At 40.5% G+C, this 24,227-nt stretch overlaps 1 protein-coding gene across 2 annotated transcripts in view; it reads right to left on the reverse strand.

The window, feature by feature from the left end:
* mino (glycerol-3-phosphate acyltransferase mino) overlaps nucleotides 1–24,227 on the reverse strand; it is a 140,246-nt gene that overhangs the window by 68,617 nt on the left and 47,402 nt on the right. For both annotated transcript variants that reach the window (XM_071585718.1, XM_071585717.1), the window contains exon 3: nucleotides 4,432–4,705. In XM_071585718.1, the coding sequence (XP_071441819.1) occupies nucleotides 4,432–4,695 (264 nt within the window). In that variant the 5' untranslated portion in view covers nucleotides 4,696–4,705. The remainder of the gene's footprint in view (nucleotides 1–4,431; nucleotides 4,706–24,227) is intronic.

The following is a 24,227-nucleotide window of genomic DNA, read 5'->3' on the forward strand; positions in this document are numbered from 1 at the left end:
GACATCTATGTAGTTCGAGAAAATATTCTCAACCGTAATTAATTTGAATGACTAATGATTTGGTATTAGTACTGCGACGACCTTGAGGCTCTTCATATGGTGTTTTAAATTGCTTTTTTAGGGCTCTTTAGGTGTTAACTATTTTTGTGTGCGGGGTGTGATGTAGATAACTTTGAAGGAAGTGGCAACCAGTCTTGAAAAACATTTTAGTCCAGGTTATCTCGGAAAGAGGTTAATGGGATTTTCTTTTGGTGTGACTGTTGCAATTTGTAAGAAGATATAACCACTAGTTAAGATCCCGCTTTGAAATTCATTCTTAGGTATTTATTTGACCTAATTACTAAAACTCTTCGAATTGTACGACATAACGGCTCTATACCGATATTTTTTCATATCGACCAGGGGCCCGTTTCTGGGAGCTACGAGTTAGGCGAAGGCTAGAACGTTAGGCAAACGTAGAATAGGGAAGAAATGTATAATTATGTTGGAGGAAATGAAGGGAGGGAGAAAGTATGTTCTTGTTGAACAATCAGTAATTTTTAGAGTCATTATCTAGTTAATTTAACAAGTAACAGCTAGATTTAACGGCGATTATACTTCTCGATTGTTTTAATTCTTTAGTTTAAGGAGCAGATTTTAGTGAAGAGATAACAAACTTTGCCCAAATGGAGAAAAATATGTCACAACGGATTTGAATGGCGCTAGTAATTGCTTTTTACCATAAAAGTCTTTGATTTTCGTCTAAGTAGCTTTATATTAAGTGATACCAGTTATAAACTTCGCCGTTTAAGAGTTTTCCGTTTTACAGAAAATATTTGTGAAAAAATGTATTCAAAAATTATTTCAAATGGTAGGGGAATCTTGTATTATACAAAACTGCAGTCCAAAAACTACAATTTAAGTTTAGAGGAAATATTATATATAGAGGGACAAAGTATTTATAATCCGATCACCTTTGTAGAAAAACATAGAAAAAAAGTTTAAGAAAAAACTGAATCTGCTACTTTTAGAACGTTCTACAACAATCACTTAAGTTTTAAGCAAGGGGATAGATAAAGATCCACACCTCTGATTGGTCGATTATTGTCAAGGAGTAATCAGGTGTTGTCCTCTAAATAAAATATTAAATACCTAACCTCGAGACGCTCAGAGAATTTTTTTAGCTGCAGCGGCCAGCAAATTCCGATCGCATACGTATAAACTTACCTAAACAAGGATTAACATCTCCGGGGTAATTGTCAAAGAATGTTTATGGGACTTAATACCTCGTATTTCAGTTGAAATTCTGGATTAAGTTTTATTCATAATCGTAAACCCTTTTGCCATGCGAGCAAAAAGTAAACAATGGAATCCTTGAGATGAGGCTATAGGAACAACACCGTTGAGAAAGGCTGAAGAGCGCTGTAAAGTGGAAGAATCAATAAGCATTCTTGATGAAGGATCCATGCTGCTTCCGGGAATTATTGTCGCTTAGGTGTGTTGATGGACTACTGTTTCGCCTCCAGGGCCTCCAACTGAAGACGCCTTCAGGACTGGGGGCGAAACAGTAGTCCATCAACACACATACGAGACGGTAATTCCCAGAAGCAGCATGGATATTATTCATCAGATAGAGGTAGCGGAAGCCTGAGGATCAATAAAAATTTTTATTCATGAATAAATAGGGAGAAAAGGAGCACAGTTAGATTTGCAGGGAAAACGTTCTTTTGGTCAAACAAAAATTTTTTGTTGGCAAAATTTGGCATTAACTATAATATCTTATTATAATATTCAAAACAAACACAAAACCATGACGCATGATAGTATGATAGGTGAGGGTATAACTCATCTAATACTATACTCTAATAATATGCCCCAGAGCGTGTTACTTAACACGTCAACGTATTGGGGGAGGGGGGGCAGTTCCTATCCATGCTTCGTATTGCGAAGTAAGGACACATACCCGAAAATTTTCACGGTTTTTGAGAGAACGATGATCCCTAGAGGCACAAGGCATCGAATTCAGGCAAGACAGGTTCAAATAATTAATGACAGTCGACTGGGAGTTTTTCTATGGGCATAGATATAATAATAATAATTTATCTTACAAAGAGCATCAATGAAGATGTTTGTGCAGGATTTGTCAAAAGGAACAAAATAGATGCCACAAAAATTTTAAATGACTATAAATTAATAATTAATTGCTATTAATTTTGTCAACATTTTCAAATTTCAGATTTAGACACTTTTCACTGAGACTGAATGACAATTTTCATGTTTCAAAGCCTCGCCTAATTTATGAGAGTACAGTACACACTAATCGATGAGAGAGCATTTTTTATAACAGTACAATATCTAAGATCCATCATTATGCATATTATTCCGTAATAATGCTCTTCATATGTTCCTCTAACACACTTCAACGGCTCATTACTTCCTCGTCGGTAAGGTATCATTCGTCGGAAAGATCTTTCATTTACTTTGAAGGAAACTATTTGCGATCCATAAAAACCGGTATTTAATCGGCGATGTTCGATTGAAATTACCGTTCACAGGTTTTAAGGAAACTATGGTATAATAGGTTTAACATAAAAAAACCATCCAAAAGTCATTTAGTTTCGGGGAATACACATTAGTTATTCAATACATTTGTCCTTTTCGAAGAAAAAACTTTTTCAAATTATTATCATCATGAACCATAGCTCATGTGACGACACTACAGCTACAGGTATCTCGGCGGGATCCAGGTGAAACTTACGGTTTCCAGAAAGAGCTCATATCGTACACTTTTGAAAGAAAATGAACACCAAAACATTCGAAGATTAATTATAACACCAAACATTGTTTTGAAAGAGATATTGCGCTTCCTTCGTAAATACTGAACCAATTTTTTCTGTTCACAAATATAAATACGAGGGTTGCTATATATATTTTGATCTTTGACAACACTAAGTTCTTTAGGCGCCATCTGACGTTTCCATTTGCAAGTTTGACCCTTTTAACGCTAACTTTCTTCAGAACATTTTGTCGTTTGACCATAACTTGGTATTCTATACAGTGAATCGAAAATTCTGTCTCAGGGAAAAAATGGATTAATCTCGTGCACACTTTCGTGCGATGACTTTTTACGACTTTCGACGAGGATTATCAAGACCGGAGTGCATCGATCAACTTACTTCACTTTTGGCGATGAAGCCCTATCCTTTGCCATAGTGAAACGCTGGTATAACGAATTCCAACGAGGCCGCCGTTCGCTCAGCGACGAAAGTCGTGAAGGTCGTCCAAATTCAGTTGTGCCAGAAAACATTTATGCTGTGCAAAAACTAGTAATGGAAGATCATAAGACTTATCGCGAAATTGATACATCATTGGGGATTAGTATGACGAGCATCCATAAGATATTGCATGAACATGTAGCTGTGAAAAAAATTTGTTCGCGTTGGATCCCGCATAATTTGACAAAAGCTCAAAAAGATACTCGTGTCAATTGGTGCAAATAAATGCTCAACAAATACAATCGCGGTGCATCAAAAACTGTGTACAACATCTACACGTGGCCAATCTAGGATCTATGCGTATGCACCCGAAACAAAACATCAATCCACTGTATGGGTCTTCCAAGACGAGCCAAATCCGACTAAAGTGATTCGTGCACGAAGCACATCGAAGCAAATGATCGCCTGTTTCTACGGAATAACTGGACATGTGGCAACCGTACCGTTAGAACAACGTAGAACCGTGAATTCTGAATGGTACGTACACGAGCATTTGTTTGCCAGAAGTGCTTGGTGAAATACGGGAAAAAGAAGCAGCAACGAAGGATCATCCTTCACCATGGCAATGCAAGCTCTCACAGATCGGCTGAAACAACTACCTATTTGACTCGCCAAAACGTCGAGCTGATGGGTCATCCTCCGTACAGTCCTGATTTAGCACCAAATGACTTCTTTTTATTCCCGCGTATCAAGAAAAAATTGCGTGGCCAATGTTTCTCGGTGCCTGAAGAAGCCGTTGATGCATTCAAAAACCACGTTTTGGAGGTACCTCAATCGGAGTGGAAAGCGTGTAACGATAATTGGTTCGAGCGAAAGCAAAAGTGTATTGATTATCGTGGAGAATACTTCGAAAAACAATAAAGCCATTTTCAACAATAAATTACTGTATTTTCATTATTAGGCTCAAAATATAAATAGCAACCCTAGTAAGCTCTAATTATAATATTTTTGTAAATTTTTCCTTATTCCACGAATGCGCTTGCAGAAAAAAGATCTAAATAGCATTGACATGTAATGCCGCGGGATTAGAGTCACACGGGTCGTCAAGTATAACATATTGAAGTACGAAGTACAGGGAACTTGGTAGGGAACGAGCCGGTGTTTTGTACGTTTGGAATATCGATTCCGCTGGAGGAGGGATTGAATGAAAAGGGAATATCGGTCGGTGATGACTCACCTCCCTGTCCGTCTCCCTCATGGCCTCTCGCTGCCGCTCCGACCGAGAGGTGGGACCGTACAACTGCAGCGCGGCGGCGGACGCGTTGGAACAAGGCAGCGGACGGTGGAGCGTCGCTTTCGGGTCCAGCAGCTGCGCCCGTAGCCCAGAGTACCTGTCACCGTACACGCCATCCGCCGTCGACACGCCCGACGCGAAGATGGAGGCCGCGTCGGAGATGGACGGCCCAAACGCCTCCTGAAGTCTCCCCAGGATGTCCACCATCGTCCTGCACCTGGAAGGAGGGAGAGGACTCTTTATTGGGGGCACCTTCAGATCTCAGATCCCAGATATTAAGTCCTGGCATTGACTGGATGCACTGGCCAAATCAATGTCGCGTGAGGATGAAATTGAGCCTCATTTACATTAGAATTGAGGCAATCGAAGGAACTAATCGAGTCGATAATATCGCAATGGTCGCGTGGGTCGATTTCAAACATGTACCTTCTTCTATTTAGAGATTTCAATCGATATTTTTTTACTGTCAATTAAGTACTCCACAACTGCTCAATTATTATCGTACTTTTGTACAACATTAACAAAGTTCAAGGGTATATTTTTTCACTCCCTGTTCCTCATGCACATTTCACCTTCTCTTCATCACCTGAATGTGAAGTATTAATCAATAGGTCGGTTGATTTAATAAAACAGCTCTAGCATTTGGCATCCCTAAACATCGTGCATAAAAATATGAACAATCGTTTGGCATGTCATCTCGTAAAAAATTGAACTTCTTACTTTGGGGCGTCAAAATATCTGCGAGGAATCTTCTAGGAGTGGGTTTAGATGTCGAAGATTTTCTCAAGAGGGAGCTGGGGAACAAAATTAAATCAGTAATTTAGTATACTATTTATGACGCCGAGTTGGCACTGAATCGTTCACCAATCTGATATTCAAAACCCAGTTGAAATAATATCCGATTTAACGATTCAAATAATTCGGAAAAATATTATCCAAATCGATTTTTTAAAATTGGAATCCAATTTAATACCATCAAAAGAGGCATGGATAATGGCATGACCTAAGATGAATAATGAATATATGAATAATGACTCTTTTTGTGCGAACTGTGAATGTGAAGGAATATGAAAGAACAGCCAATATCATGTAGATTAGATGGAATTCATTTTCGTGCAGAAAACATACACTTTCAGCTATTCAATAGAATACCAATGATATTGGCAAGGCGTACGTCAAAAATATGTTCCACGATATGTCAAAAACGGAGATTCACAATGCTAATTGTGCATATTCAGTTCTGAATTAACCTTCTCAAAACGAAATCCTTTCATGGCACAAAGAGTATCAGGCCGAAATAAAGGTCAGTATAATAAATGGTTAATCCGGAAGAGAAGTGGAGTTATTATCATATCTTGAGTCGGTTATTAACGGGCAAGCTTGCGGTTGGCAAGGATTGCAATGTAGACGAAACTAATTCCGCAGAAATAATCAACATACTTGACATTATAAACAATAAATAACAAAATGCATTTTTTACCAATATGTAAACATCTTCCACCCAGAGGACCCAAGTTCATATTCCGGCGGTGTTGAATATTTTTCAGAGTATCTCGATCCCTACTTGAGGTGCTTTGTGGAGGGCACTTTGAGTGAGCACGCCGTCCGTCGGATGGGACACTAAGCTGCGGACCCCTTGGCGCCTTTCGTAAAGAGTAGGCTAATGCCGACGCCGGGTTTCTATCCACCCTTCATCCTTTCCTATCCATCCCTAATGGCGCAAATGACCTCAGCTGTCGGTCGCCTCCCCTCAAAACTACTACTACTGTAAAACTCTTACAGGGCTTTTAAAAAAGTTTTTCGCCTCAAAAAGGAATTGAAATTTGTAAAGACTTCAATGGCAAACTTCGCAAATTAACTTCGAATTGGCATACACACGCCTCCTCTTTTTACATAATATTTTTTTTTAATTTAGATATCTTATCAAAAAAGAATCACAACTATTCCAGTCGCATGGCATTGCAGTAAGGCCAATCGAGAACCGTCTACAAGTTGAACGTTTCGCTGGTGAATTCTCTTCATTCTTGTATTCCCCGTGTCCCACAGCGTTTTCATTAATTTTGAACAGCCCAACTAATGGAACTATCTCGGTGCGCTAAGGCCATTTCACCTTAGACATATCTGTCATATAATTATTTGATGCTTGGATATCTTTCAGATAAATATACAAGTATAAAAACATTTCTCGTTTCTTCATAGAAGGAAAATATATCACAATGGCAAAAATATCTCAGCCAACTCCTTTTGCAAGACGTACGAGAATGAAAAAAATTAATACTCAATGTGCTTCATTCCACTTTTCGCAGCACTAAAAACCACGGTCGAATGTAAATGGAATATGCCAAAAAAAATACCGGCTATTCTTTCATATGGATGATGCGAACCACAGTGACATTAAAGGGCTTAAGCAGGAGAGTGTTAAGGGACCCAAAGTAGGTCGATCTGAATCTCGGAGTGGAGAAGGCTTCTCAACCGCTGCGAGAAAACGACACCAATTGAGGACAATTTGCTAAACTGTTCCAGTGATTAACGAATAAAATAGCTATCTCCACATTGAAGTTTCTGGGTACAAATTGTGATTTTAAAACAAAGATAAGAGAATAGATCTTATAATAATAGTTTATAAAATAATAAGCAATTACGTATATCTATATAACCCTAATACGAATGATAAAATGAGGTACAGACGCTTTTAAGTCCTAAAATCCGAACGCTTGAGTTAATCCACATCCTTGGCAACCAAATATCCTTTTTCAGACGTAAGCATACCAAAAGCATTCAAGTAGTAGGAGATTATATTTACTTCCCATCAATAAAAATGAGTAACTATTATATCGATACGACAGATTGAACCAAAAAGCCGGATGAGATAATATACAGGACCTTAACAGATCACAGCACCAACTAGCGAATATAACGACTAGGACAATGAAATTCTACATCATATTATAAAAAATCAACTCCCACGATATAATCAATGGATATCAATAAAGTAAATAGTGTAAAAAAAGGCGTTTTCGCCCTCGAAATATACCACGCACAATTAAACACAATCGCATTGACTAAAACAATTTATAAATAATAAAGTAACTCCAGGGAGTTGAAGGGTAACGTTGGGACGACTGAACATGAATTTAAATCGAACACAAATTATAGCAATGCACTAAAAGACATGTGAATTATTAAAATGCAACAATTTCACATTGTAAAAATCGTTCACCAGGCCCAGGATCCGAACCCAGATTATTAGATGTTCGGTCGAGTGCTTCTACCGGTTAAGCTACCGAGCCTCCAAAACCTTAGGGGCTTTAAAGGATCAAGATATTATGACGAAATACCGTACATACCAAGTCACATATATTTGTAGTCGTGCGCCTGCGCCACAGTGTCAAAGGAGTCAACAGTTAATTTAATCAAAAATGATAAATGCGAAAGAGTTACCAGCAGTTAGGAAAGGGCTAACTTATTAGATTACTTCTTTCAAAGAGTCTTCACCAATGTCTCACGGAATGTCTCCCATAGCTTACCAAAATGTGCCCGCCGGCCGATGCTCATGATTGAAATCTCATATAATGGAATAGAAAGTTTACTGCAAAATATTAAGTCTAATAAATGGCCAGAGCCAAATCGAATACCAGCTCGTATATTTAAGAATCTAGCGTCGGAAGTAGCACCGTATCTAGAAATCATATTTAAGAAGTTGTGGTAGATCACAAGGTACCCAGAGATTGGAGAACGGCTAACGTGACACCAATATTTAAAAACGGAGACAAGGAGGAACCGAGAAATTACAAACCTATTTCCCTAACATCCATTTCATGCAAGGCCATGGAACATACGAGGCTCGTATAGGCATGATATTCTTTTTCAAAAAGATATGGAAATGTTTCAGTGGACGTGAGTTTTCTAAATTTTAAGAAACCCTTCACCAAGTACTGCATAGTAAACTACTCACAAAGCTAGAAGCATACGGCATTGATAAAAATATTAAATGGATGAAAGACTTTTTGAATGATCGAGTACAAAGAGTAGATATAGATGGAGTTAGCTCAAATGCAGAATTTACTCCAGGAGTTCCATAGGGAACACCTGGAGTGAATTCTCGTCCTCTCCATCGGACCTCTTTCATTACTACTTTACGTTAACGACATTGACTCCGTAGTCACTGGTAAGATAAGTTTATTTGCCGACGATGCAGCGGTTTACCGTAATATCCGTAATCCTGAGGACACAGCAGCTTTGTCAGATGAACTTGATGCTATACAACACTGGAGTGACACTTGGCAAATTGAATTAAACTTAAAAAAGCTCGTAGTAATAATTTTTTTTAAAAAGATCAATTCCCACCTGAACGCCTACTGCATTGGGAAATGTAATGTGCAGACTCAATTTAATACCTAGGCCTTACCCTCACTCACGAACTCTTGGGTGAAACACATACGGGGAATATGTGGGCAAGCTTACAAAAAATTAGGATTTGATGGAAGAGTATTTGGTAAATGTGATGAAAAGGTCAATGAGAGATGTAATATTTCGATGTAATATTTCGCTGGTTAGGCCTCATTTAGAATCATCATAAGTCGTTTAATCCTCGGAATGGTTGACAGCAATGTTGTTGCAGTCAACCATTTGGCCAAATGACCTCAGCTGTCGGCCGCCTCCCCTCAAAACTACTACTACTACTGTAAAACTCTTACAGGGCTTTTAAAAAAGTTTTTCGCCTCAAAAAGGAATTGAAATTTTGTAAAGACTTCAATGGCAAACTTCGCAAATTAACTTCGAATTGGCATACACACGCATCCTCTTTTTACATAATCACTTTTTTAAATTTAGATATCTTATCAAAAAGAACCACATCTATTCCAGTCGCATGACATTACAGTAAAGCCAATCGAGAACCGTCTAAAAGTTGAACGTTTCGCTGATGAATTCTCTTCATTCTTGTATTCCCCGTTTCCAACAGTGCTGCAGTCAACAGTCAACTGCAACGAATGGCATAATTAGATCACGCTTGAAGTGGTTGACGAAGTGAACCGTGCTTTGAACTCCCTAAACTTAATGTAAACGATTTCCCAGACCTCCATAAGTATTCACAACAAGAGTTCTCACAGAGAACGCCCTCGTGGTCGAACTGATTCACATTATTATGCAAGTAGATTTCGGAAAGCATATTTTCCTAAGGTGACATGCTAACGATATGCCAATGTTTAAGGATGGAAACGAACAAGACACTATTGATTAACAAGCGGTACCAACTTCCTCACTGCAGTGTAAAATGCCACGATAAATTTTCTTTACAAACGTTAGGATATTCCTCAGGGAAGCGTTAAACGGAAGCGATCATACTCCTCACGCTATTTTTTCACCCTATTTTGGTAACAATTTAAAAAAATTCGTATCTCACACCCATTACGACTATGGTACTATTGGGGGCTCATTGCTTTCGTTTTTTAACGTGGAATCACGCGACACTAAGATTTTTTTTTCAAAGTTTATCGGATGAGAGAAAAATATTTTCGTTTGGCTCGAGATTTCAACCGCTCTGGGATGTCTTTTCACCCCCGTTACCGTTCTAGAGTTAAAAACAAATAGAAACATTACATAATTTTCAGACGGTACCGTAATTTATGGATAATACGAGCCTCAAATTAGAGACTGCGACAGACTTTCCAGCAACTTATGCATAGTGACATACATACTTATGTATAGGAACCACGCAATGCACCAAGTATTAAGCCCAACGACATCATGAAACGGGTGCAAGCACTGCACTGCATTTACAGAGAGCACAACGGTGTGTGTAATTCACAGTTTAAAAAGGGTAATAGGGGGAATGGTTTCCTTCCTTGTTTGCCGCATGTAGTTACCGAGGAGGTTCGGGTACCCGATAAATCACACAGCTTGGCTGAAGATACCCAGATGTGTCACCGGGAATCGAACCCAAACCCTCCCTGTCAGTAGCCCAGTGCCAACGACCCTCGGCGCAGAATGGTACATTCCCGTAAATGCAGAGGCAACCATGAATATAGATATAGTACGGATTGAGAGGATCGCAAAGGCATACTTCGTGAATTATACCCGCCCCTCGATCTCGATGGTGGAATTGGTAGGGCGGACGGAATCAATTCACTTCTTTGCATGCGATTCGATTGCTCGGCGCCGACGTTGACGGAAGGGCATGCAGCAACAATCAGCAAAGAATACCATGTCATGCATCATAGTTCAATTTCGGGCGCCTCAACCCAGCGACACGAACCATTTCAAAGCCATCTGGTAGGTCCCGTCCGGTCGTGAGAATTCCTAGTCCACCTTGAGTCGAACACCAAACAAAACAAATGAAAAAAAAAGAAAATCTCTCCGATTCAGTTTCGATGGAAACCGGACGACGGTGCGACTATTACGTGAAGAAGGACGAATATTCACTAATGTCAACATGCGTGGGAAAAGATACATTTTTCAATACCCGACGGGTTTTTCGATGACATCGTAACGCCGCGCCGTAGAGATTTCACACGAGATGGCGCCTGGAGTCTTCAAACCTTTGACACGAGCACGAGAGGACATGGCGTTCATTCTCTTCCCCCTTTACCCACCCTCTCACCCGTGGAGGAATGGGAGCTCCCCCTCATGAGGAAATGCAGGCGGAATGGCGACGAGAGAGAGATTGCCGACGGCTGCCTAATTACCGCCACCCTAAGTTTCGAACTGAGATGAATTGTCTCTTTCTACAAGGAAGCAGCCATACGCACACGTCAGAACTAGGCTGGGATTAATTAATACCACATAGTTCCATTCAAACCTCCAAATAACACCTTCATCAATGCAATGGTCCTCAAGACACCGAAAGAATGTCCGGCGGAGGATTTTGAGGTGTCAGCTATTCATGCATATTAATGAGCTTATAGATAAATATGAATATATGTTCGCTCCAATACAAACACACTCGCGCTCATCCAAACATCCATGCCTATCTAATTCATACAATAATTGCAATTTCACTATCCGTTTTACTAAATCATTCATTTTTTATTAAAAATATTGTGGTGCTTAGGCTCGATTTTGTTATTAGTTCGTTTCATGCGAGGGAAGGAGTTCTAGAACCTGCCGAAGACGGGGCCTATCTCTCTCAATTAATCCTGGTGATCCAATTTACCAATATTAATTGGGGTCACAATAACTCACTCGGTGTCACAAACGCAAAACTCGATGTTATTTTACGTGGCTCGTTCGATAACTCCTTAAAAAATGCAAGAGATGACACCCATAGTAACGAAAAACGTTTTCCTTAAGTAAGCCCTATCTCTCACGGGACTGCTGTTTAAGTTTCAGCTGTAACCATCGCGTGGTTTCATTTTCACAGTCGATTGAAGCAATACTTGTTTATTTAGAAAAATGGAACAGAAATAGTTTAGTTCGGTGTTTAATAATTCCATTTAAAAGGTTTAACACCGAAAGAGATCAACGCCGAGTTGGAAGAAGTTCATGGCACATCTGCTCCTCTGTTTACGACTGTTTACAATTGGGTGAACGAGTTTAACCGTGACCGTACATCCACAAATGATGAATATCTTTCAAGGCTTACAGTGAAAGTTACTTCCTCCGAAATGGTTGAATCAAAGTTCGGGAAATACTTGAGGTCACACAAGGTAGTGTTTTCAATTTTGTGCGAACAATTGGGCGTGAAAAAAATCTCGACAAGATGGGTTCCGCTTTTGCTTGTTCTCCCTGGAAAAAAACGGAGGCTGGTTTGGAGATTTTCCTTCGCAATCCTATTCGGCGAGTTTCTACGCTGATACATAACTATGGAGGAAACAGGGATACACTACAACACTCTAGAAACTAAGCAAGAGTTGAGAGAGGGGGATTTTAAAGGCGATGCGTCTCCAAAGAAGGTGAAGACGGTGAAATCGGCCGACAAGGTGATTGCCATGGTATTTTTGGGATGCACGTGGAATTTTTTACATCGATTGCTTGCCAAAAGGGCGAACGATTAATAAGAGAGTTTTATTGCACCGGCTGAGTGATGAAATGAAGTAAAAACGCCCTCATTTAACAAAGAAAAACATTATCTTCCATCAAGACAATGCACGGGTGCACACCTGCGCATTTTCGATGGCGAAAATTATGAAATTAAATTTCGCATTACAACACATCCACTGAATTCACCAGATTTGGCCCCCAGTGAATTTTTTATTTACAAATTCGAAAAAATCGTTGGACGGAAAACGATAAACATCGAACGAGGATGACACAGATGCCTATTTTGAGGACCTTCCGAAATCCTACTCTTTGGACGCCTTAAAAAACATAATAGAACCGCAGGGATAAGTGTACCGAGCTAAAAGGAAATTTTTGAAAAATAATTGAAAAATCTACCCAAAATAATGTTTTTCGACTATTTCCTATGGACTTATTGGACGACCCATATTTCGAAGTGCGCCTTAGCCCTAAAACCCCTCTCCTTGTCCACTTGTGTCGTCCAAGTAGGGAAATTTATATACTGAAAGTTTGCGCTTAAAAAGGACTACTATCGAACTACTTAAAAAATACACGCACCGCGAGCTATCGAGCAGCTATTGCTGCTCGGCAACCTGATGCAATATCGCACACGAACATCGCGCGCACCAAAGCAGTCGATACATCGCGCGTCCCAAATCGAGACGGCCATCGGCCGCGTCTGCAGTTGCGCAACGCCACGCGCCCATGTTTCCCGCGTATCGCTTCCACGATCCTTCGGACTGTGTCAACAGACCCTTCACGTGGAAGTGGGCTGCTCGATGCTCTGGCTACCCGTCACATCACCACCTCGATGTTGCCATTCTTGCGCTCTCGGCCCATTGGCGCCCTCCTGCATTGTTTTCCCCGGCGCCTCCAATCGCAACGTTCCGGCGCTGTTTCCAGCTCTCGATACGTGCAATTTAACACTTCGGGGAAAGTCCAAAATCGACAGCCACAGTGGAATTCATTCCTTTCGGGCAAGCATCGATTTCAATCGATTGCTCTAGATTAAAAAAAACCGATGGCGAAAGGTATATAAGTATTTGTTGTATTGTTCTATTCTTGTATTATTCTCTAAAGACAATTTCAGATATAACGAGTGTCGAAAAACAGTAACACACTGAATAATTATAAACAAAACAAACATCCTTTACACTTGATATTTTTACTCTGGACATCAATTTGGGAGACATAACTTTGTTTGAGAGGTATCCTCATTGACACTGAGTGCCGATAGGGTCTGCTCTTCTTCGTTTCAAAATACAAAATTCTGTATCAATAGAATATTTTTCACAACGCTGTTCAAGAAACCGATGTATTGGTCGTTGCGATTTACAGGGAAAATATAATAAGGAAAGAGAAGTACGTGCCAACAGCCATTATAAAACTCTAAATAAATTCACGGCTTTCCACATGCAATCCCTTTGGGGTCATCATTCTTCGGAGGAGTAGGGAGATTCACAACTTGGAGGATCAATGTAATAAATGAAGGCAACAAATGACAGCAAAACAAATGCAGGCGACTTAGCGTAAGAATTTCACCCTTGGAATCGTGCGTCAATTCAGTTCAAATTCCCTCTCCTATCAACGCACTTTGTCACATTTGGATGGCATCTTTTATCTTCGCGAGTAGGATAGAATTTATGAGCAATATTGAATCATCGTCCAGGCGATGGACAAGGTGGACAAACGCTTCCGCCTCGTCCTTTACAGTGCCTGTTGCCTTCTTTGCGAAATATCGCGACAGTAGGCACGTGACTCATGAGGATTATATATAATCATTAGTATTTCAATCCTAGGATTGGTTTACTGCAGCCACTGCATTCTTCTCTGTTTGAATCCAAGTCTGCATATTCTAGGGAGAATAATGTGGTGGTTTCCCGTTTCCTTCCACATCGCAGCTTTAACTATAACGTGAAATTCACTCTCGCCAGCAGCTGTGGCAGCTGATGGCGGGGCGACCCACTCGGCGATGGGTTCAGGGTAGATTTTTAGCAGGAATCTATTTTTCTCGTTACCTCTGTTATTTATCATTATATCATTATTTTATTTTCCTGTTAATATGTGGTTTCCTCGTTCCAAAAAACCATTAACAAACTTTTTCTAAGTTGAAAATGTTTCACTCATTACGGAAATCGAATCAGCGACTTTGGTGATATATATATATATATATATATATATATATATATATATATATATATATATATATATATATATATATCACCAAATTTGCGTTCATTGGAAATATGCAATAAAATTAACAAATATCACAAAAAACAATTCATTATCATCATGTACTAAAGGCAAAGCGTTAACGCTGCAATGATTCTCCTCCGTCAATATCTTGTTCCTACACTTCATCACGTTCTTCAGGAATCCAACGCACGATTTTCTGGCTTTGCCTGCGTCTCTCTTACCCAGCAAATTTCTTTAAAAATACTTGTGAAAAACTTTTCATAACTAAAATGATGGTCCACGATTTTAATTTTCTTTTTCCCATCTATTTCACGAGTGTCCATACCGTATTTTATGAAACTTTGGGTAAAGAATATTTCAGGAGCAAGACTGTCACTTTAAATGGCGCAGTTTCATGCGTAACATGATGGAAGAAGAAATTTTGCATTTCAACATAGATTTTTTTAATTACCCCCTAGGTTTCAATACAGCCTAACATCTTCAGGTAAATTGGAACATTTTTTGAACACACATGCCCATAGACAAATTCTGGGAAAGAGGGGAGGGGAGGAGGAGAGGACAACCAAAGGATTATTGGGGGAGAGGGAGGGGAAAAGAGAATACCCTTTATCTGCCTTAGGCGTACTTAGGTACGGGTAGGAAACGCGGTAGTCGCCATGGATAGGAACAACTGCGTTTAGAAATGCGAAGAGTTCACCTCCAATAACCAGACAATGGTTTTAACAAGAAACCCAACTCCTGAGTGCAAAGCCTTCATCAATTCATGTGCAGTGTTAATAAGTCCTCGCAAAAAGAATTTCCTCATACAAATGAATCCGTCAGTGCCCAGATTTTTTCGACTACCAAAAATCCCCAAAGATAGTGCCCCAATTAGGCCAGCGGTTTCTAATGTTTCAGCCCCAAACCACCTTTGGGCTAGAAAGCTTACAACTTATCCAGACAACATTCGAAGTTTTCGCCTTAATACGGAATCAAAAACTTAAATGAACTTGTGAAGATATTCTCAGAGAAAGTGTAACCCCTAAGCGCATAATGGCAACATTTGATGTCACTAATTGATATCCCGGTATCCCCATATCAGAAGCCTTAAAAGTGTTTAGAGCAAAACAGTTTTGTTTTCAATTATATCATACCCCAGCAACAGGACGGCTTAGCCATAGGAATTCCGCTTTCTCCGCTATTGGCAGATATTTATTTGGACATTTTTAGCATCTAATTGTTTCATCTAACCACCCCCTCGCAAGGAATATTCTCCATTGGTATAGATATGTGGACGATGTTTTCTGTTTTGCACGGGAACAACTCGGCAATTGAACAGTTTTCTTAACGTTCTAAATTCCTGGGAAAAACATCACAAAAACAACAAATTTACCTGAGAAATAGAATCAGATGGATCCCTTAATTTTTTAGTTGTAATCATCTCGGTGGAAAAGGATACGTTTGATTTTTCTGTGTTTAGGAAAAAGTGTAGCACAGATATGATAATTCCCGATAGCTCAAGAAACCATGTCTCCCATCAGCCTTTCACTCTATGCTGTTTAGGTTAATTTTTATCCCTATGTCTCAAGATAACAAATTGAAGGAACTGAACCCTATAAAAATGATTTCAAGGAATAATAGCTATAGCGAAGGCTTAATCGACAAAATCTGAAGGAGAAAATTGTCCTGGCTAGCCAAGTCAGCCATTTATGGCCGTTCCACAAAAGAAAAACCCGAGTGGCGAAAATTCCCTATCTTAGGACACACTTCCTTAAAAGTGCAAATAATCCAGCCGAAAGGACAAGGTGAAACCTGCCTTCTACAACAGGGCTTATCTTAAAAAAACCCTTCCTTGCCATACCAAAGATAAGTTCAATCCGTTACACAGGAAGGGAGTATATAAACTGCACTATGGTGACTGTAATGGGGTATACGAGTCTGTTTACAAAGTATCGCGACTTATGTGTTTTTTTCAAAAAATATTTAGTTATTGATGAATATCTATTTTGTCCCATTTAAAGTAATCCCCATTATACACATGTGCCAACGTTTTTTCCGATCCTCTAAGCACTTCAAAAAATCATTTTTTGTGATCTTGTTCAGCTCCTCCTTCGATGCAATCCTTATCTCGCCAATCGTAGCGTAGCGTAGTCCTCTCATGGGCCTCTTCAGTTCCGGGAACAAGAAAAAGTCACTGGGGGCCAGTTGGGGGCCTTTATATATCTGTTCCTATGCCTTTTTCTTATATCCATTTATATGTGAATGAGTATACAAATATATAAAGATATATACATATATATATATATATATATATATATATATATATATATATATATATATATATATATATATATATATATATATATATATATATATATATATATATATATATATATATACACACACACACACACACACACGAGGGTCATCCGGAAAGTAGTACCCGTTCGTGCCGACGCGAGTAGCCGTTGGACGAGGTCAGATAGCTTCAGTGGCTTGTCTGCCTTCTCTGAGCCAAGTTGCGTGACGCTAGCATTGCCTGTGTTGTTTCTGTGATTGTTTACAATGTTTAAAAAAATTGAGAACGCCGCCAGTTGTGAAGTGAGGGCAGTGATTAAATTCCTCAATGCAAGAAACGTTCGCCCATGTGATATTCATCGCCAATTAAAGGAGGTGTATGGAGACAATGTAATGGACGAGTCGTCTGTTCGGCGGTGGTGTCGCAACTTCAACATGGGGAGGGGGAACACACACGACGATGAGCGTTCGGAGAGACCGTCTGTCATTACAGACCAACTGGTGAGCTCAGTTGACGAATTCGTGAGGAACGATCGGCGCGTCACAATTGATGACATCTGTGAGCATTTTCCCAATGTTTCTCGAACAATTGTTCATGAAATTGTTAAACACCATCTGCATTATGCAAAAATTTGTGCAAGATGGGTCCCTCGCGTATCTCAATGAGCTGGCGGCGAAGGACTATGCAGCAGGAATACAGAAACTTGTCACACGTTATGACAAATGCCTTAATTTGCTTGGAGATTATGTTGAGAAGTAGTTTAAAGTATCCTCTTTCAAATAAAATTTTTTATGTTTGTTAATATTTACTTTTGTGTCTTTATTTCACGAACGGGTACTACTTTCCGGATGACCCTCGTGTGTGTGTGTGTGTGTGTGTGTGTGTGTGTGTGTGTGTGTGTATATATATATATATATATATATATATATATATATATATATATATATATACATGTGTGTGTATATATATATATACACACACACATTCAAACACGAAATCCCGCCAAACGGCGAATAAATACTCATATATATAGAAACATACATAAGGAAAAGGGATAGGAACACGTATAAAGGACGAACACAATAGAGGTGGGGAAGGCGGAATCGAACGGATCACAAGAGTAAAAATATCTCCTCAACCGGGACTCGAACACCGGATCTTTCCACTTGCCGGGCGGATGCTCTTAACCACTTGAGCTATCGAGGATATGTAATTTACCCTGAGATCCGTGGGTCTTATATGTCGCCAAGCGCCCCGATTCTTTAGCCAAGAGATGGCGTCTGGGGGCTGTTTCACCCACCAAAGGAGAAATGGACAATACATAAGATATATATATATATAAGATAAGACATAAGATATATATATATATATATATATATATATATATATATATATATATCTTTACATATATATATACATAAATATATATAAATATTTATAAATATACATAAATATACATAAATATATATAAATATATATATAAAAAACCATAAACACAGTAATCAACCCGAAGGTAGGTTTAGTAAGTGATGGTAGAGAACACCCAGTACTAAGCCCTATACGGCGTGTGAAATTCACACATCAGGGTAGGGGGGTCAGTTCCTTTCCCTGTGCCGTTTATGGTTTCCCAGGAAGATCTGGAAACCGAAAAATCACTTCAGCTTGGGTAGAGCTGCAGGTGCCCAGAGTGCCTCGCCCGGGAATCGAACCCGGGACCCTCCGTTCAGCAGTCCAACGCTCTACCAGTTAAGCCAGATGAGAAGGCCATCCAACGGTTAAAATTAGCCACATTCTGCAATCGTTCACAGTTGTTGTTTAATGGTATTTCTTCTCGAGCTAGGATAACGTTCCGTTTTCCTCAAGAGCGCAGAAAACAGGAAAGTAAATAGAAGTTTCCCTACAGGATATCACAGACATCTAAATCCTAACTCAGTTGATATGAAGAAACCTGAGAAAAAATGGTCGAAAAATTCTTGAAATCTAATTACTAGCTGCCCCCAGTGGTTAAAACTAAAAGAACGAATTCATGACAACCGTGCAAAAAAATCGAAAACACGTTCATCAGGTAAATTGTATGTAATTTTGAGCTCATTCTCCGGAACTAACCTGGAAAACCAGCATTATTTTGGCGCAACAGTGGAATATGGTTTTATTCAGCGATAATGAAACGTCCGAGTTCTCCAAACAACGATAACTTCTGTAATGAGCTAGTCTCAAAGTAGCATCTAAAATCGAGAAATATCACGCCACATATATTAATGGGTTTAATTTTAAGTGACATTCATTCAAAAAGATGCAGTGTTTAGCATCACCAATACGTGTGCCTGGCGAACGCAATAGGCGGAGATCAAGCTTGGAATCACTGACCTATGTCAACCGCATACCAATTAGCTGATGCTCGGAGGTGTCAGAATACTGTGCTCATTTTCACCTTACATCGTGATTTTGGAATTACAAGGAAAACTCACGCCACTGGGCTGTCAACGTTGATTTTCTGGCCATTGATTTAGCACACCATTATACAGGGTTCGTTCCACAAGTATTGCAATTATTTTTTTTAAAGTAAATTATTGAACAGATTTAAACAAACACTTCAAATTCTACAATGCACTGTCCTTGGGCTTCTACAAATTTTTCTATGGGCTGGCTGTATACGGCTTTTATGAATCTATTCTGTAATTTCCATTTTGCCGTACAATATTATTATTATTATTCGGTAATCTACCGGTTAAGGAAGGTTTTTGGATGGACGTATTTACTAATTAAATAATTTGTGGCCCCTAGAAAAACACAACATCCTACTCTACATCAGGTCCCTCTTCAGCTCTGAGTACTTTCTTCCTCCCTTCATCCCGTCCAACATCCCTATCCTGTTCCTTCCCTTTCCTCGTTGCCTAACATTCTCCCCTCTATTACAGTCTTCAACATCCCGCTGCCGGTCAATACCCCCTTCAGCCACTTTTCCTGCCTCCATAGGATTGCTCCCAACAAACCCCTCTCTTCGCCCACCATACCAAGTACTTCCTCGTTTGTTTCCTTCTCTGTCCATTTCACCTTCTCCATTCTTCTCCACACCCTCATTTCAAAAGCCTCCAGTCTACGTCTATCCTCCTGCTTCAATGACCACGTTTCCGCGCCGTACATAGCTACGCTCCAAATTAAAGTTTTTACGAGTCTTTTCTTAACATCCTTACTAACAATCCCCGTCATTAACTCTCTCCTCCTTGTGAAAGCCTCTTTGCCTAGCGCAATTCTTCTCCTTACATCCTCACTACTTTGACCGTGTTGGTCCAAAACACTACCGAGATACGTAAACTGTTCTACCGGCTCTAGTTTTTGCCCTCCTATTTTAATGTTAAGCTTGGCCTTTTTCTTTCTAGAAAATCGCATAACCTTTGTTTTATTAATATTGATTCTCATCCCATGCCTGTCGCACTGAATTTCCAATTCACTAAGCAATGCTTGCAGCCCCTTGGCTGACTGACTAAAGCTTGGTCATCAGCGAACCTGACTGATTTTACGAATTCCCCGCCCACTTTCATTCCTAACTCCAGTTTTTCCCATGCCTCTTTAATCATTTCCTCTGCATACAGGTTGAACAGCAACGGTGATAATGGGCAACCCTGCCTTACACCTCTTCCTAACACTGCCCAACCGGACACCCCGTTCCCCACACGTACCTGAGCAGTCTGAGACGTACAGGTTGCGGATTAGCCTCCTTTCCCTCCAACCTATTCCTATTTTCTTCAATATACTCATTAGTTTTTCCCAATTCACTCTATAAAACGCTTTTTCGAAATCTACGAACCAGGCAAATACCTCCTGGTTGTGTTCTATATTCCTCTCGATTAATAATCTCATTACTGCAATGGCATTACGCGTACCTCTCCCCTTCCTAAACCCAAACTGATCATCCCCTAAGTAATCATTTGCCCTACTCTCTATCCTTTTGTTTATGATCCTGAGAACAACTTTAGCTGCGTGGGATATCAAACTTATCGTCCTGTAGTCCTCACATGATGTAGCCTTTACCTTTTTCGAAATAGGAACTAAAACTGATCTCACAAAGTCTTCCGGCCAGATTCCTTCCTCATAAATACTACGGATCAGCCAATATAGCCTCTTCCTCCCACATTTTCCTAACCCTTTTAAAAGTTCCGCGGGAATGTTATCCACCCCCACGGCCTTATTTAGTTTCATCTCCCTTAATGCCCTTTCTATCTCATTGTCTAGTATGCCTGGATCTAATCTGTCTTCCTCTATGTCATGTTCCTTTTCTACGTCTAACTTCGTTGGTCTACGCTCTTTACTATACAGTTCTTCTATATATTCCTTCCATCTCTCTTGGATCTTCCCTGCGTCAACTATTACCTTACCCGCCATATCTCTAACTGCTATCGTTGATCTTCCTTTCTTACTTCCCGATAACGATTTAACTTTGCTGTACAGCGCACCGATTTCACCCTTCCTCTGTAGACTTTCCATATCCTCGCACTGCGTCTTCCACCATGCTTCTTTTGCTTTATTTGTTACCCGCCTCAATTTATTGTTCAATTCTTTGTACTTCATTTTGCCTAATTCTGTATTGACATTCTTCCATTTTCGCCGCTCATCCATCTTTGTAATCATCTCATCCGTGATCCATGGTTTCCTAGTCCTATTAACGTTAACGGTTCCAATAGAGTCTTTCGCGGCTTTAGACAACCCTTTCTTGATACTTTCCCATTTTTCTTCGATAGTACTTAGCTCTTTCCCATCCTCCATGATTTCCTCTACCGCCTGTTTGTATTCCTTCCTTTTCAAACCATTTAATGCCTCTACATTCCATTTTCTAACTCGCCGCCCCTGCCTTATCTTTTTGAAACGGACGCTACATTTCATAACCACTAAATTGTGGTCTGAGTCCGCATCCGCTCCCGGGAAGCTTTGCGAATTTATCACACTGTTCCTAAACCTGTGTCTAACCAGGATATAATCTAGCTGATACCTTCCTGAGTCACCTGGCATTTCCCATGTATACCTGCGTCTTTTGTGGTGTCTAAACCCAGTGTTGGTGATGACTAAGCCCTGTCTCCTGCAGAACTCAACTGCTTTCTCCCCGCGGTCATTCCTCGTGCCTTAGCCGTAGTCCCCGACCTCGTCACCATCTCTTCCTTCGCCTACCGTCGCATTCCAATCCCCCATCACTATCAAATGTTTCCCTGCAGGAACACACGCGATTATGTCCTCTAACTGATCGTATATCCTATCCACCTCTTCTTCTTGATGGTTGCTCGGTGGCATGTATACCTGCATAATAACCAAGTTCGTCGGTTCTGCTTTTATCTCTACTAGTAGTATTCTATCCGTTACCTGCTCTATGTTGACTACGCTTCTCCCTACCTTTTCATTTAATACTATGGCAACCCCTCGTTGGCTCTCGTCCCCGCCGTTGTATATTATTCTATACTTATCACTCCAGCAATCCCCGCTATCTTTCCATCTCACCTTGCATAGACCTAAAATATCGATATTTCCCCTTTCCATCTCTCGCTTACATTCTCCAATTTCCCTGTCCTCATCATTGTCCTAACATTCCACGTTCCTATTCTAACTAATTTGGTCTTCTTCTCCTGCGTCTTGTCCTGCTGCTGCTGGTTTTCCCTTGCAAGGGTTTCGTGGGATGACGACCGCGGAAGCATTGCCTCCCCCGCTGCCGGGCACGACACACGGCCGATTGGGCCGAGCCCCGTAGTTGCCAGGACTCAAAATCACTGTATAGTCCATCATGTTAATCTTAGGAATGATTATTGAGGTGGTTTCCCGTTGCCTTCCTCAATAGTGTTTTTAACGTGACACCATCACTTATTGGCCGCCCCACTGGGGTCAGACGCCATTGCAGCCGCCTCACTGAGGAACAGACGCTGCGTGGACTACCTTTCGTCTGGCTCCTAACCTTCGACCTATCTGGCATGGGTGAGCCTACCAGGAGCAATTATTATTACTCCCGCCAGCACAGCTATAGGGGTCATCGGAACGCACAAGCCCTTCCACCACGTCAAGGTTGTAGTCCGAGGAGGGGCCGTACAATAATACACTATTAATAGAGTTCGTTCCAAAAGTAATGCAATTGAATTTCCCGCGCCGCTCCTATTGGTCGGAGTGGGATCTAAGCATCTAACCAAAGTAGGTGGGGGGGGAGTTAAGCTTAGCCACAAAATCGTCTCAGTGCTCTCCAAGTTGTAGAACAGGTAGGACGTCAGTTATTGTAAACTTCTGTGCGCCTACTGTGTCACGAAAGACCAACCGAGCGGAAATTTCAAGTGAACTTTTGAAACTTATTGAAAATGAACCTGATTATTTGGACAATGTCATCACCGGTGATGAAACCTGGGTTTTTGAATACGACCCAGAAACAAAACGCCAAAGCTCTAAATGGCACACCGACCACTTCCCCAAGCCCAAATAGGCAAGAATGAGCAAATCAAAAGTGAAAACAATGTTCATTGTCTTTTTCGAAAGTACAGGAGTGGTTCATAAGGAGTATTTTCCTTAAGGACAGGCAGTTAACGCTGCCTACCACGTGCATGTGCTGGAGAAACTCCGAAAAAGGGTCATCAGGACGAGAAAAGACATCCCCACTACCTGGCAACTACATCACGACAACGCGCTACGAGTCTGCGAGTTTCTGGCCAAACACCAGGTGCCAACGCTGCACCCTCCCCCCCTCCAATAGTCTTGACGTCGCCCAGCAGACTCTTTTTGTTCCCTCGGATTAAGGCAGCCCTGAAAGAACCCGTTTTAGGTCCATAGAAGAGATCCAATCAGTCGTGACGAAGAACTTGCGAGAGGTCTTCGAAGACGCCTTCCAGGACGTGTACCGGTCATGGCAGAGTCGCTGGAAAAATGTGTATAAGCCCAAGGACAGTTCTTTGAAGAATTTTAAATGTTTGTTCAAATCTGTTCAATTGTTTGGGGGTTCGTATCAGCTAGGAGAATGTCGCTGGGGAGATGACGAGGTAGTAGCAATATTTCTGGCATCACCGGGCACTGCATTCGGATTTTTTCAAAAATTGCAAAAGTCTTCGGAACGTATGGGTGCAACCGGGATGAGCACAGCAAGGTACACACACTTACTGCTCTTGTTAAACCCTTGACTTTCCAATGTTGCCGTGGGACGGGAAGCCGTACATATTCGCCAGATGACGCTGGATTGCGGAATAACGCAATTGTACCACGAATAAAACATCATGAATAGGCGAGTAACGCTTTAAGAGCACATCCAAAG

Source organism: Hetaerina americana, unplaced genomic scaffold, assembly GCF_022747635.1.
Source record: "Hetaerina americana unplaced genomic scaffold, ioHetAmer1.1.p SCAF_2, whole genome shotgun sequence".
Lineage (NCBI taxonomy): Eukaryota > Metazoa > Arthropoda > Insecta > Odonata > Calopterygidae > Hetaerina > Hetaerina americana.